This window comes from Apteryx rowi, unplaced genomic scaffold (genome assembly GCF_003343035.1).
Source record: "Apteryx rowi isolate R43461 unplaced genomic scaffold, aptRow1 scaffold_26, whole genome shotgun sequence".
NCBI classification, from domain to species: domain Eukaryota; kingdom Metazoa; phylum Chordata; class Aves; order Apterygiformes; family Apterygidae; genus Apteryx; species Apteryx rowi.
The window spans coordinates 3,450,971-3,466,883 of record NW_020448974.1 but is presented as its reverse complement, the minus strand read 5'-3'; the positions used below and the strand labels follow the sequence as shown (position 1 = coordinate 3,466,883).

At 35.5% G+C, this 15,913-nt stretch overlaps 1 protein-coding gene across 2 annotated transcripts in view; it reads left to right on the top strand.

Annotated features, from left to right (window-relative positions):
- The window catches only part of SUZ12 (SUZ12, polycomb repressive complex 2 subunit), a 30,304-nt gene extending 14,525 nt beyond the window's left edge, over window positions 1-15,779 (top strand). Inside the window, exons 7-16 of one of the 2 annotated variants that reach the window (XM_026067457.1) lie at window positions 267-369; window positions 1,567-1,672; window positions 3,372-3,549; window positions 8,412-8,503; window positions 8,982-9,125; window positions 9,908-10,065; window positions 10,506-10,704; window positions 11,258-11,337; window positions 11,669-14,892; window positions 15,207-15,779. In XM_026067457.1, the coding sequence (XP_025923242.1) occupies window positions 267-369; window positions 1,567-1,672; window positions 3,372-3,549; window positions 8,412-8,503; window positions 8,982-9,125; window positions 9,908-10,065; window positions 10,506-10,704; window positions 11,258-11,337; window positions 11,669-12,014 (1,406 nt within the window). In that variant the 3' untranslated portion in view covers window positions 12,015-14,892; window positions 15,207-15,779. Of the gene's footprint in view, window positions 1-266; window positions 370-1,566; window positions 1,673-3,371; window positions 3,550-8,411; window positions 8,504-8,981; window positions 9,126-9,907; window positions 10,066-10,505; window positions 10,705-11,257; window positions 11,338-11,668 lie in introns of both variants that reach the window. The other variant, XM_026067458.1, reaches the window with a different exon arrangement.
- Window positions 15,780-15,913: the final 134 nt, after the last annotated feature.

The window sequence follows — 15,913 nt, the reverse complement described above, 5'->3', positions numbered from 1 at the left end:
GGCCAAAGCCCACATTCTTTATGCCAACATATTAATACGACTGAAATATAAGTATACATGAACATATCTAAACTATGGTTACTGTTCAGCTAAGTGTTGTCTCCATTGGCATTGGGCATGTTAATTAAATTCTTTGTCCTTTTCCATTGGATATCACACAGCTGACATAATCAACAGCCAGTTATATTTTACAATGGCATAGAAACTGTTCAGTCATTTGAATTTATGTCTGTATAATAATTGAATGCGATATTTGTTATATACAGATGTCAATGAGGAACTTCCAGCTAGAAGAAAAAGAAACTCTTCAAACCGTGAAGATGGGGAGAAGACATTTGTAGCACAAATGACTGTATTTGATAAAAACAGGTAACATTATCTGAAATACTTGAAATCCTAAACTTGAGCATAGTCCTGTTAATCTGCATCAATTTGTTCCTGATCATTTTTCTTTGACAGGTGTAACTTCTGTGGTTCTGTTATGGACCAGTGACAGCATAATTAAAGAGGAAAAAAAAAATCCCTAAAGTATGGTTGCTACTTACATTTTATTTGTTAGCATAATTTTCTCCCTACCCAGTTTCTTGCTGATGCAGTCACAGATCTTGTTCTGTTAGCACCTAAAATAACACATCCATTACTATGGTGGGATCCCAGTAATTGTAGATTGCTCTTTTGAATAACTTGCTAGTTATTTAAATAAAAAACATGTTATGTAACTTTAAATGTTACTGTTGAAGTGTTTAAACAAGTAGTTAAAATCATAATAAGCTTACTCTGTCAGGTAGTTTAAGCATGATGAAATGTTTTTGTATTTGTTATCTTGACATGAGTTAATATACTTAAAGAAGGTGGGATGGGGCAACTTGCACATAGCTGTAGCTTAGAGCAATTCTGATAGTTCAGAAGATAAGTAGCATTCCATTTACTGGTAAGTGGATATTGTACTGTTTGTCCTGTGGGAGATGATAGTACTAGCAATAACCAAAATATTGGCATTTACAATGAGAAACAGTCTGTTTSTTTTCTGGGAAGGAAGTGTAGCATATGAACATAAGTGTTCTGTCTATGGGAAATCTAGAACCCAGGTGGAGGTAGGTATCTAGATCATTTCTTCAATAATAAAAATATAGATTCAAGAAAAAGCTGCTTAAAATATACCCCCACCCTGTGATTCTGACAAAGTGCTTATTTTTCCAAATATGTTTTTAGAAAATTTATATTTTGAGTAGGGTTTTTTAAGAAAAGTTTTATTTATTCACCTGAAGATTCCCATCATAGTATTAACTTTTATGAACGCTAGCTTTCTTGTATCTTTTGGAATTGTTTGGATGGGGAGGTTGAGTTAATGTTTGGCAGTAGACACCTTTTTCATTATGGATGATGTTTACCTAGAGACTTAAGCTTAGTTACCAAAAAAATTTGCCTGAAAAACTACATTTCATTTCATGAAAGTTGGTGTGAAATATTTTGTGGAAATGTTGAAATATATTCTACATTTTAATGGGCAAACAATAAAAATAAAAGTGAGCTTCTTTACTTGTAATACGTACTTTGTGTTGACAGACGCTTGCAGCTTCTAGATGGGGAATATGAAGTGGCCATGCAGGAAATGGAAGAGTGTCCCATTAGCAAGAAAAGAGCAACATGGGAAACTATACTTGATGGGAAGGTATGGACTGTTTTATTACCTGAAGGACTTGTCTTCACTTAAAATAGTCTTGATTAAGGTGGAATACAACTTCAAAATGCAGCAGCTGTTCCTTGAAAATGGATTAAGTGAAACAGGAAATGCTACTTCTCTTTCAAGATATGAAAACATGTCTTGATTTAGTTCTTGTTTAGAAAAGCTTTGACCCCATTAGATTATTATACAAGGAAATATTAACAGCTACTCTAGGTATGGCAGTTGTCTTTTTTAATACCTTCTGAGTTTCTATCTCATAAAATTGGGCAAATTAAAAGTCAGTTATTATAATAAATTCAGGTCAGACAAGCAAAAAGGAACAAACTGCAGAAGTAAAAATTTTGGAGAAAAAGAGGGAACCCAAGACTTAGATGTCTTAGGTGTGATCGTGCACAGACATTAAGAGAATGCTGATGAAATTTAGTGATAAATGGAGGAGGAGATGTCAGTGTAGGAGGAAAAACTGTGTTGTACAGAGAGGAATTGTTAACAGAGGAGTGAAGTGAGTCAACAATCAGTGGTACTGAATGCAAGGTCTTGCCCTTATATAGTCACATGCTCCTGTGTCCTGGGAGAATATCAGTTGGAAGTGACTGAGGAGAATAACATAAAATTTCAAGATAGTTTCAATGTAATTGTGAATCAACATGATTATGTAACCATGAAAAAAGCAAAGATGATTCAAAGTGTGTAGCAGAAATTCCACTCACAAGACAGCAAGATAAAAGCTCTATTATCCTGTTCAGCCTTCATCTAGAGTAGTACCTCTGATTCTGGTGAACTGTTCAATAAATTAAAATTGGAAAAGGCTGAAAACAGCTTTTAGAAAGGTCATAGGAGGAGATCCGCTTATGTAAATGTACTTTAAAATGTATGTATAATTTGCTGTAACTTTTGTTAGACTGAGATGAGGAAATGGTTACTTTCTGTAGGTGGGAGAATGAAAGAGGAAAGTTATTAAGGCTGGAGATGCTACCCCAAAGAGAAGAAAATATATGCCTGGCTAATGCATGTATAAGCCCTATCTGATATGTGTGCTGTCACTGAGTTTCTGTTTGTCAAACAGATTTTCAGTGAAGTAATAAGGCCTGAATACAATAAACATCTCTTAAGATGGAATTCTATAATCTCATTCACAAATTTATGGTATGATCCTTGGTAAGAGGGGTTTGGACTTGACCTGGATGTCTCTTCCATTTCTGTACTATTTATTATCTTGATAAGTGAATGGAATAGAAGAACATATTCATAGGGAAATATTGCAACAGTTATTGCTACAGCAGACGGTGTATTTTTTAAGCTCATGTGTTAATATACAATACTGGACTGCAGAATTAGGGGTTGGTGTGAGTGGAAAGAGAAAGAAGAGTACACTGGCAGCAGGCTGGTTGGGCCATGACCAGAAAGAAAACAGGACTCACCATCCTATTTACTGTTTAGTGTTTGCAAAGATCCATCTGTGGGCTGCACTATGTGTGAGAAGTAATTGTTCAGCAATATGCATGAAATTGCATAGCAACCTTTTTCATCTTTTTCTGGTGTATCTAAATGTATATGTTGAAAATACAGGGGCTTTCTTAAATTTAGATGATTAAAAGTTGTGTACCCCCTTCCGTGAATATTTTTGCATGACAAGTTTTTGTGCATGGGAAGACACTAATACTGCTGTGTCTGTTTTTTCCAGAGGTTGCCTCCATTTGAAACATTTTCTCAGGGACCTACACTTCAGTTTACTCTTCGTTGGACAGGAGACACAAATGATAAATCTACGGCTCCTATAGCTAAGCCTCTTGCAACACGAAATTCTGAAAGCCTCCCTCAAGAAAACAAGCCCAATTCTGTTAAACCTACTCAGACTATAGGTAAGCAAACTTTATTTGGCACTGAATAGTAATCTGCTTAGCACTTCTGTGCCATAAGGTTCCTGGCGTACCAGTGCAACTGCTTCTGATAGTCTTAAACATGGAAAAGCAAAAATGAATGGGCTTCATGTATTCCATATGCTGTACTTTTTTAAAGGTAAGTTTAAAAGCTGAAAATAGTTGTGGCATTAAAGTCATGAAAATATTGAAATAAATAATTGTATACGGTGCTCATAAATGCTGATGATGAATCATGAAAAAAATCTGTGAATATGACTTCTAATCTTATCTGCTTTACTGTACTCATTACTTCCTCTTTTACATATATTTAGATTTATAGTATTATTGCATTCCTCTTTTTTTATGCTTTATAGTGAAAATAGTCTAAGCTTTGTCTATCAGATATACTTAATTATTGAAAAACATAGCTGCCACTATGAAAAGTGACGGAGAGAAACTCTCTAAAACATTGCACATCGCTTGGTACATTTGTGGTGTAAGGATAACTGTTGCTCTTTTGGAAAGCTTATGAATTGGTACTTTCTTCCTTGACACATAATATGATGTCTGAGCATGGTACCATGCTGTAAGCACAGTACATATTTTTATTATTAAGGTTCATTTTCTGCATATTTACACAAGTTATCAAAGACTTCTGTCAAGGTATAAAGTTTTTTGGGGGGCTTTTATTCATCTTGGGTGATCTAAGGCTGTCTAGATAGAATGCAGACTTACAATTAGTACTGTATGAAAATAATTCTCTGTGCGTGAGAGAAATTTAGCAAGTCTGCAGCTCTGCTGAAGACTGAAAATGTATAGAAAATCTTACTGTGATGTATGTGAGTTAAGTCTATCTGTTGTATGTAAATTAACCTGTATTTATTACTGAACTAGTTTCCAGCCATTCATTACTATTATTTAAAGCATTGTAGGTTAAAACTCCAAATGCTTTTTAATTTCAAAATTGTTCAGGACTCTAAAATTAATGGTTTCCATTTCCTTCTGCGAGTTTTCCTGTACGTTTTTTCTAGAAGGGATTATATGTTGAGTTTCAAATTGTAGTAATCAGCTTTTGAACTGTTTTATCATAACATTAAATATGTATTACATTAAAAATAAGCAATATTGGATAGACTATTTAAAATGGGGTTGTCTCACCTTAATTCATGATGTGTCATGTACGGAAATGGCTTTTTGAAATTCCCACTTTCCTTTTTGTTTGTCTGGAAACATTTTTGAATATCATTCAATTATTTTGTGTTTACTTGTTTGCTTGTTTTGTATTTATAGTAGTATGTACTATTGAATAGTGACACTTCTATGGAGGCTACTCTGTGACTGAAAATTTAATGTAATTACCAATGTGATGTAATCTGTTCCTTTGGAGATTGTTATATGGAAAATATTGATGCAGTCTGCTAACATTCACTGCAAATCTAAGATTATAGTTTTTGTTATAATATATCCCTCTATATATTTAAACACACTTGTTCAAGAGCTATTAAAATATCTAGAAACTGCTCATTCTGCTGTTACTTCTAGAGTTGAAAAAGCTGTCATTAAAAGGCATATTCCCTGATGCTGTTGAATATAAAATTGTATTTATTTTAAATTTACGGATAGGATTTTAATCGCTGTTTTAGAAGAACTTTGTAAAATGGCATCTGGTTTTATATAGGTCTGTGTCAGAAAAACAAATAAGTGTTTTCCAAATCAGTTTCTCTAATAGAAAGTTGTCTTCTGCCCTTACCTGTTACGGTAAGGTTAGCTAGTCGGTATCAGTGCTGCGCTCTTATCTTGAAAACTTAATGGGCGTATACAATTTGACTCATAATAATTTTCAAAGAATGTGTAATACTAGTGTATAGCCTGCATTTTTATTGAACTGATGCATGTTTTTAAAATGTTAACAGAAATATCCTTGCTGTGAAACACTTTGACTGCAGTATTGAAACATGTATTAAAAAACCCTTGTCCCATTTTTGCTCCCAGAGGTGTTTAGCTCTTTCTACCAAATACTCAGATTGTTGGGGGATTTTATTGATTGTATACTTTAGTATACAGTTTAGTTTAACTGAAAACTTCATAAAGTGAAGTAGCTGTACAGCATGTGGCATGCTTGATAATAGTACTAATTATGTAAAGGAATTAGCCTTAACATTTGTTCTATTTTTAAATATGAATTTGTGATTAATGGTTCTGTTGCTTAATTGCAGTTTCATTAATATGTTTCTAAAAATATGTTTCTTCCTTGCTATCCCAGAGATTAGCTCAAAAAAGCTACTACTAAAATACTTTAACAGGCTTTCCTTTTCCCTTGTTTGGAACTTCAACACTGGATAGGAAACGCATCTTTGAGTGACCACTGTGTGTGTGTTTGTCTGTGTCTGTATCTTTCTTTTTTTCTTTTTTCTTTTTTTTTTAATAGCTTTCTGTCTCAGGGTCATATCTAATCTGAAACTGCCCTTGGATTCCTAAATGGCAGTGGTGGCTAACCTAGATATTTCCTTTTCGTCTTGCTCATGGTTATTTGCGGCTTTGGGTTGGAAGACAATTGGAAAACCTAAATAGTACAGAAGGCAGCAGTCTGCTCCTGTCACTGTTTAAGCACCTATGAAGATATCTGGGCTCTAGACTGATGATTCACTTCAGAGTGGTCAGTGCTTCCAAGCTTGTAGCTGGATTGCAGCTGTGTGGTTAAGGAAGCTTCTGGGTCCCCATTAGTAGCACTAATTATTTGGACTACAGTGGTTCTCATCTCCAGGCTTGATCTCCAGGGTTTGTAGCCAAGCACTGCTTGGGAAGAGTTGTATTGCTTAGAGTTTTGAGGTTCACCTGAGGCTAGTGCATTCAGCAATTTGTGCCGAATTGTGTTTCAGTCTGGCTTTGTGTTGGCTTTAGACCTTTGAGGGTCTGGAGCTGTTGTAGTGGTAGCAAGGGAAAAATTATTAACCTAAGATTGCTTTTCTGAAAGTGCCATTTATCCAGTTATTGCAGTGTATGTTGCAAAACTCGGTGGGTCACCAATAGCTCATCTCTGATCAGCTTTTCAGAGTGGGAATTCTTTTCACTGCTTTTAGAGCTTTAGTCTGTAGTAATACAGAAGTTACAGCAGGAAAATTTTCACCTCCACCAGCACAGAAGCCTCTGTCTAGGGTGAGCCCAAACGGCCTCAGCCAGCCCACAGGCATCTTTGTCTTTGGAGAGTGTACAAGAGTAGTCAGAGCGCGACTGATTCCTGTCTTCTGAACTGAGCATTTTACCTGAGCTAGGGATTGCAGACATCTAATTCTTTCATAAGTCAGAATGGATGGCTGGCACTTAGGGCACATAAATATGAAGTAATTCCCAATGGAACAAGGCAACAGAAACAGGGAAGTATTTGAACTTTCACTGTTGTTCTGACTTCCTCTTACTTCCTCATACCAGGCCCCTGGTATCTCAGAGTTTCTTGGAGACCTATATTGTAATATTAGGCAGCTTTTACACTCAGACTTGCAAAAAAAATGACTGTATGTTGACTAACCCTCTAAGGTGCGTACTAGTTTACTACATAATAAATATATGGGGATATGGAGAGGCTGCATTGCTAATTTACTAATGGAACACACTTATTTGTATCAGAGAAGCTGAATATTCCAGTAAATTGGCTAAGTTACAGCAAGTATTACCTTCTAGCAGACTCTTATTAAAAGAATACATCATAGTACAAAGCCCTGCATTGGAGGGTATTTCTGATACTCATGCTCTTTTCAGTCTCTGGGTGCCAAAAAAGGAGGAGAGTGAAAAATGATCAGAAATTTTTATCAGTTAGGGGTTCTGGTAGTCAAAGAACAAGAACCAGTGCATCTTTCCTAAGGATATATGGATTTGGTGTTGTCACTTTACTTTACTCTGGGCTGTTTCCCAGGGCAGACGAGCGGAATAAAGACCTCAAAGACCCTCTGAATGTGGTGATATGTGATACATGCTGTACAGTAATTACAAAGTGCTCAAAGTAACTGACCAATGGAATTCTAATTTTTCTGACGTGGTGCAGGCTGAGGTGTGTCAGGCTGTCTTTCATACAGAAAGAGGATGAAATTTCCCTTTTTTCCCCAAATATTAAATATGGAATAAGTGCATTTTCCAAAAGATCCCCTTATGGCAGTAGAGATTGTTTTGCCACCTTTTTCCACCATTCAGAAGCAAGTAGTTGTCATTATTTGTTTTCCTGGGGTAAACCTACTCAAACTTACTCAATATGTGTTTATTTCTGTTAATTGTATGGAATGAAGTGATCTTACTGAGGAAAAAATATGAGCATTGCCATTACACACAAAAAATTTTAGCAAGTGTTTGAGGATAAGTTAAGGGTTAACATTTCAGTTAAATATTTTGTATGTTACTTGTATTTCATACTGTTTTGTCTGTTGTGTGACTTACAAAACTTCTGAAATTGAATTTAAGCAATGTATTTTCAGTGCAGCCATGTGAAAGCATTTATTTTGTTATTTCCCAGCCACCTCTGCTTTCATCTACAGCTAAAGAATTACCCATTCACTTAAATGGAGAAAAGAAAATGTTGCTTTTTACCTGATCATTTTTTAAGTTCTCTGAAGGGTTCTTCAAAACTGGGGATACATCTAGTGTATAAAAGTGGTGTTTTTACCTGTAAATTTTGAAGGAAGCTGAGCATCAAGCCTTTCTTCTTGCTGATATGAAGAGCTACCTAAACCAAAGTTCACTAGAGTAGCCCATTCCCTCCAGAAGGAGGATACCCTTCACAGAACTTACATAGTTAGATAAAAACCACAATGTGTGGGGGGGGTTTTCCCCCTCCTCACACTAAGCAAAAATGCATGTCCGTCCATGTTTTTCAGCTGTGAAAGAATCCTTGCCAACAGATCTTCAAACAAGAAAAGAGAGAGATGTTTTAAATGAACCTCGACAAAAATTGCGAATATTTTACCAGGTATTGAAAATAAGCGTTAGCAGGGAGAGAAATAGAAAGTAAATGTTGCATGGAATTTAAATGTTCACATCTCTTCTGAGTTGGGTGTGTGTTTCAGTTTTGCCTGTAGAACTGTCTTATTTGTATTCTCAGAGGATGCCTTAAGGGGTGGCAGATTCACGTATTAAGAGCCATTCCACATATTTCTTCTTACAGGAAGTATTTTAGAAAATTAATCTTCCTGGGGCTATGTCTGACACATCTTCCAAAATACAAAGGACATCTCCCATTAGGCATCTGGAGGAGGGCAGGTGGTTTCCTTATGGGGAAAAAAATTCTTGAAATACCATTGTTTCAGTACACTGAACTGATCTAATGTTCCTAAGAACTTATTATTATGGTAGAGGTTTCCTGAAGTAATGTCCAACTTGGTTTTATGGGTGGAAGGTTAATGAGCAAAATGTATTTGATGCTAACATTTTTTATTTGTTTGCATCAGTTCCTTTATAACAACAATACAAGACAACAGACTGAAGCCCGAGATGACTTGCATTGCCCATGGTGCACACTGAACTGTCGTAAACTGTATAGTTTACTCAAACATCTGAAACTCTGTCACAGCAGATTTATCTTTAATTATGTTGTAAGTGATCTTGTTGTTTATTAGTATGAAACATAGTACAGTCTGTAGTAGATACTATATACGGCACTGACTTCATTGCTAGCCTATTAAGTTGTAGGACTGTATCTACAGGTTAAATGCAACTTCCTTGCAATTTAATTAGATGAATGTTTGCATGTTACATGGGTAATTAAAATTTGTAGGGTCCCCCTCCCTCCCCCCCCCCAGTCACTGGAGAGTGAATTCTGGCTATAGCTGCTGCTTTTGCATTAATTATTCTTTGTATGTGATGTAGCAAGCAATGTAATTTATACTTGGTTGGAAGTCTTTTGAGGTTTTAGGGAGACAGTAAACATTTAAAATCAGTATTAAATTTAGTTATGCTGATAAGGACCTGTTCCTACCAATCTGACTGAAAGAAATTCCTTCCTATTTATTTGAGGATAATTGTTTCCAACCCCCACTACCCTGCTTGGAAGATTAAGATCCAAAACTTTGCTCCTTCTAATTTCCAGGCTTGTTTGCAATCTTCTGCTAGTATTGTCTTTTAATTTATAATTACTTCTATTCTGAGTGTTTTTCATACTTAACAGTAAAATGGTTTATAGAACAAGGAAACTTAAGTAGTGTAATTTGTTTCTAGAGGTTAAAAATGACTTGGGTGTTGTAAAAGGGAACTAGAGTTATGTGAAGTTATTGATAGGGCGATATTTTAGGTATTCAGAATTTAAAAGGTTACTTGTGTAAACCTTCTGCAATAGTCATTACTGTTTGCTAAATATATTTACAATTATCTGTTTCAGTATCATCCAAAAGGTGCTAGGATAGATGTATCTATCAATGAGTGTTATGATGGCTCCTATGCAGGAAATCCTCAGGATATTCATCGCCAACCTGGATTTGCCTTCAGTCGCAATGGACCAGTCAAAAGAACTCCTATCACACACATACTTGTATGCAGGTAGGTAGATTTAAAAGAAAGTCTGTCTATGTTTTTGCAATATAGCATATGGACCAAAATTTATGAAACCAGGGGATCTGTTAAGCCATAGCTGCACATAAGCAGAGTTGAATTTCACTATCATTAAAGTACAGCTGTTCCTGACTAGATAAAATGGTGGTGAGGGATGATATCTTCACCTGTGGTTTTTCTACAGCTGTTCAATTTCTTTGTGAGGTACCTTTTTTGACTGCTTTATCCTAGAACTTCTGTTACCCAAAAGGTGTGGTGTTTTTGGTTTTTTTTTTTCTTATGGGCTGTGTTTCACTGGTGATAATCTTTTTTTCAACATCTTTTTGCAAGCTAGAGCCTAAAATGGTAAGGTGTATTAATGTTACAGTAGTTAGTATTTGCCTATTTGATTTGATAGTTGAAACTAGTTACTTTTTCCCTTCTGCTAGGCCAAAACGCACGAAAGCAAGTATGTCAGAATTTCTTGAATCTGAAGATGGAGAAGTGGAACAGCAACGAACATACAGCAGTGGACACAATCGGTTATATTTTCACAGTGATACGTGTTTACCTCTCCGTCCACAAGAAATGGAAGTAGATAGTGAGGATGAGAAAGACCCTGAATGGCTACGGGAGAAGACCATTACTGTAATTATTCCATTTATACAAGATGATTTTAAATGGATTTTAGTTTTTAAAATATGGTCTGTGGTTGTTGTGGGGAACAAATAGGGTGTATATATAGTGAAAACTATGCTTTCGCTTTGAGAATAAGTAGAACATTTTGTGAAGCTGAACCACTAACATCTAGTATGTTTAATGATATAAATTCATGGAATCAAAGTGTGTGTTTTTAAGTATGTCTTTAGTTGTAAATCTAGCTCAGTCCACATGATCCTAACAAGTTCCTTCATCACTGTTTGTGGCTATTTCTCATTAAAAGAGGAGATGCTGGTGTCACAGAAATATACAGTAGTACATGTATAATATGGAAGTAATCTAGCATGATAGATCTCTACGCGATCTGACTTTGTTCTGACCCTTTTGACTGCAGTACCTTAATCTTCAGAAGTAGTTATTTCTGTGATGTGTAGGTGGCATAAGCAGAATTTTAAGTGCTTTCACTACTTGTCACCAGATGTGAAATTCTGACGTGTTTCTCCCTTTTCCTGTCCTTTCCTCCAATTCTTTCTCTCTCCAGCAAATTGAAGAATTTTCTGATGTTAACGAAGGGGAGAAAGAAGTAATGAAATTATGGAATCTTCATGTTATGAAGCACGGGTATGTTGCTATAAACTTAGTTTTGATACAAATGGTATAGATTTGGTTGACTGTTTTGCATTACAATTCACTAAGCACCTAAAATTCATTTCAGCTGTTTAGGAAAGGTTCATTAAAGGCAGATTTGGTAACATGCTTTCTATTGTTTTAAGTTTAAAAAAAAAAAAAAACTTGTGCGCAGTAGCTCTATGGCTTTGAAAACAAAAACATTGCAGATATTGAGACTACGTAATGGACAATCTCTGCAGTTATATTGATAAACCATGTTGTAGGGTGTCTTTTATTTTTGAAAATGTTTAACTTGTGTAATGATGGATTTTTAATTTGACAGGTTTATTGCTGACAATCAAATGAATCATGCCTGTATGCTGTTTGTTGAAAACTATGGACAGAAAATAATTAAGAAGAACTTGTGTCGAAACTTTATGCTACATCTGGTCAGCATGCATGACTTTAACCTCATTAGCATAATGTCAATAGACAAAGCTGTTGCCAGGCTTCGAGAGATGCAGCAGAAATTAGAAAAAGGAGAATCAGCCTCCCCAACGGATGAGGAATCTTCTGAAGAACAAAGTGGGACGACAAATGGATATAGTGAAAATAATATGAGAGAGAGAATTTCGGAAATGGATAGCATCTCAGGTGTCACGAAACAGAGCAAGAAACAGAAGCTCTGAAGTCAAAACTCAAATGCCATTCAACGGACAAACATTGAAGTGACATTCTAGGGTGCATGAGCTCTATAAAGAATTACACACACAAAATACAGAGATTCCAAACAGGCACTGCTGGATGGAAATAAATGATTTCAGCAAGGATATTGTTATAACAGGGTTTCTATTCAGTTAATTATGCAAGTACTACATGTATATCGGTTTTGGTGATGTAATGACAATATTCTAAGAGTTTGAGCATGAAGAGCAATATGAAAATCTTTTTGTAATTTTAGTAATTAGTGTCTTAAGAACTTTATGGAATTTACATAATTTAAGTATATGTAAAACAATTTTTATATTAAGATTTTTGCATCTGTATCTGGCTGTTTTTTCCTACCATGAAGTTGTGGAACATTGGGGAAAGGGGGTTGGGATACAGTTTATGCTTTTCTTATTTAGAAATTCTCCAGTTAGCTTTTTGTGAAAATAACGTCTCACTATTTAAAGTTTAACCTTGATCCTTGTATTTGAAATCATTTATCAATTTGATCATAAATTACAAATTAAATCTTTTTTACACTAAAATTATGAAATTTTGCAAACTTAGCACTTCCTTTGTCTTGTGCCTGTTTGGAAAGATCTTGGCTTTTCATGTTACAGACACAGTGAAGTACCACCTTGGCTTTTTGAGGTTACCAGCAGTTTGGTTTTCGTGGATAATTCTGATGTATTGATCACCCAGTGTACCATTTTAAACTTGAACATTAGCTCCTTTATATTTTTATTACACATTTACACAGCTACACAAACTATTTGATGTAAACCCCTTATACTGGGGCTATGCATCATAGTGTGCCATGCTAAAGCCGAGAGTCTATCGTCAGTATGTAGGCATTACGTCGATTAACTTCCTTTGAAGTTTATGCCTGCTGTTTTGCCTGAGTACAGACTGCAAGTCCAGGCCATAGGTTTAGCTTTGGCTTTTGAGATGCCACTCTTGAGGGAAAAATGCACTGTAAAATTGGACCAGAAAATGTGTTGCACTTCTTATGCAAGTATTCTGTGATGTATTGTATTCAATACAGATACTAAGATGCTGACTAAACTATATTTGAGCAGTTTTGCACTGCTGTTAACACATTTTATGCATACGTTTACAGATTTTTTCCAATGGAAAGTGGTTTCACTACTGGTACAGTATCAGCACCGAAGGGTTTATTCCAGCAAGCACTGTGGTTGAGTGACATCACCTCAATTTTTTATTATCCTTAAGATATTGCATTTTTCATATTCTTTATTTATAAAGGAACAATGCTGCTGTAAATACAGGTATTTTTAATTTTTTATTTCATTCCATCACCATGAGATGCAGTTCCCTATTTGTTTAAGGGGTATATAAGCTTTCTAATGGTGTCTTCAGAAATTTATAAAATGTAAATACTGATTTTGATGGTCCTTAAGATGTGTTTAACTGTGAGACTATTTAACTAATGGTGTGGATGTGATTTGTCATCCAGTATTAAGTTCTTAGTCACTGATTTTGTGTACAAAAATAGGAAAGAGGGAAACTGCAGCTTTCATTACAAACTCCTTGAATTTGCCAGCTCTCTGAGTTTTAGCAAACTCTAATTATGCCTCTGGATAGTACATCGAGCATTTCTCTCTGGCTTTAATTTGCTAAAGCTGTGCACATATGTAAAAAAATAGATTATTTTAGGGGAGATGTAGTTCTAGAATTATTGCTTATGTCATTTCTTAAGCAGTTATGCTCTTAATGCTTAAAAGAAGGCTAGCATTGTTTGCACAAAAAGTTGGTGATCCCCCCAAAAAATAGTAATGAAATTACTTCTGTCCAGTAAACTTTGTATGTCATGTCAATTTATAATAAAAGCTGAAAAAATCCCTTTGTTTTCTATTTATAAAGATGCCTTTTCTATATGTACCTTTGAGAGATTTTGAAGATATCATGTAAGCTGGTTAAAAAGCATTTGAATGGTACAGTAGATGTAAAAAACAAAACAAACAAGTTCAGTTGTTTAAATGAACCATTGTTTTTACATTAAATGTTTTATTTGAAATCGGCTTTTGTACATAAAGTTCAGTAATATAAAATTTGCCATGATGGTTGTCCAGTCATTTTGTGTGCATGTAGAAAGGCCACAAGCAGCATCAAGTATAAACCTCCTCTTTTGCTTGTCTGTTTAAAGTTACCTTAATCTGCTTCCTTTGTCAAATTGTTACAAAGGTAGCTGAGAACCTATCTAGTCCTTTTGTTATCCTTAGTGTCTACATAAATTACCAAGTCCGTGGCTAGATTATAAAAATTTTACTTCTCCTTTCTTGGGGGTAGAACTGAATACCTGAGTTGTGTGTATTGCTGTTTAGAACTATAATTTATCTAACTGAAGCAAAGTTACATGAATGAAGCATGTCGCTGTTTCAGTTGTAAAAATAACAAAGTGACTTGTGGATTTTTTTACATGCAAATGGTTAATGTTTCAAATAGTTTTTACAGGATGCAACTATGCTTTAATTGGAGCAGAGTTTAAAATTAGTGTCTGTGCTTCTGCGGGATTGTAAAGGAAGAATAGTCTAGGTAATATGGAACTGAGCAAGAGGAATTGCACTGCTCATCAAAGTGTGCTGGGTGTTGAATAGCAGACACTGAAAAACTTTTTCCCTGTTAAAAATAATTCAGATGCTAAAATAGAGGATGAGACAGCTACATTCTGTAAACATCAGACTGCAGCTGTCTAATGTGCCTTTTTCTCTGAACTGGCAAAGGCCCTTTTAATTTAGCCTTTAATATGTTCACAGCAGACTTTTGCGATCTTCTGTATTTGATGGTAAACTTAACAAAATAGGTCTGTGAACTGCAAGCTGGAAGCTAACACTTGACGTGAGTATCTAATTCAGTGCATTAAATACTGTATTCAAAATTGTCAGCTGAATTTAAGTTGTTAACCTTAAGTGTCTATTGTTGCAAGTGTCTTGACTGTAGTTACTGCTTTGGTCCCTGAAATTTTGGGCGGCAGATTCACTAATGACTGTTGAACTGTTGTAATTAGAGTAATTGCTACCATCCTACATCCTATGTGTGTCGTCATCATCCCCCCCCCCATCAATTTGATTATACCTTCATTGAGAATCAACAATATTGTCAAAACTGTCCTCACAGCATAGTTCCTACCAAGTTTATTTCTTAATTCACAGAACATTTTGGTGCCATCATCAACCAGTGCTTGAGTGAAGGTGTTCCTGTTGGACCAGATCCTGGTTATAAATCTGATAGTCCAGAGTTGCACAACCAAGAAAAGGAGCTTTGGATGAAGTAGGTAAGTTTCCCCTTCCCAGACTGTCTTACTGCTGTGATACCTGCAGTACCCAAGTTGCTTGATTTGCGACTGAAGATGCACCCTTCGGGAGAAATACTCAGAATCTTACCATTAAACAGGATCTTCATATGAATGCTGTATTTATGAGAGCAAGCTGCTCAGCAAGCTTATTTACTGGTTTCATGAGTTAAGTTCCCTTTAAAAGAAACCAAAGAAATGGAGCTGGCAGCAAAAAGCAGAAATAATAAAATGAAACTGTGCATGTTCAATATGGACTTTATTAGAAGGGGATTAAACAACATTGCTTGATCAGTCAGGAATGGAGGCCAAAAACTACCATGTAGAAGAGTTGCACCATTTAAAGCAACTCTAAAGACATTAAAATAAAGACATGACCTGTGATGGAATAGCAAGGAATGTAGTTGACAAATGTTGTAACCAGTAAAAAAAAGAAAAGAAAAAAAGAAAATCATTGTAGCTGCATGAGATGTGAGTATAGATCTAAACTTCACATGGAAATGAAAGAACTGCAGAAGTGAGGAAGCTGAACAATAACCTCTTGGAACTTCTGAGGGAGTAAAGATG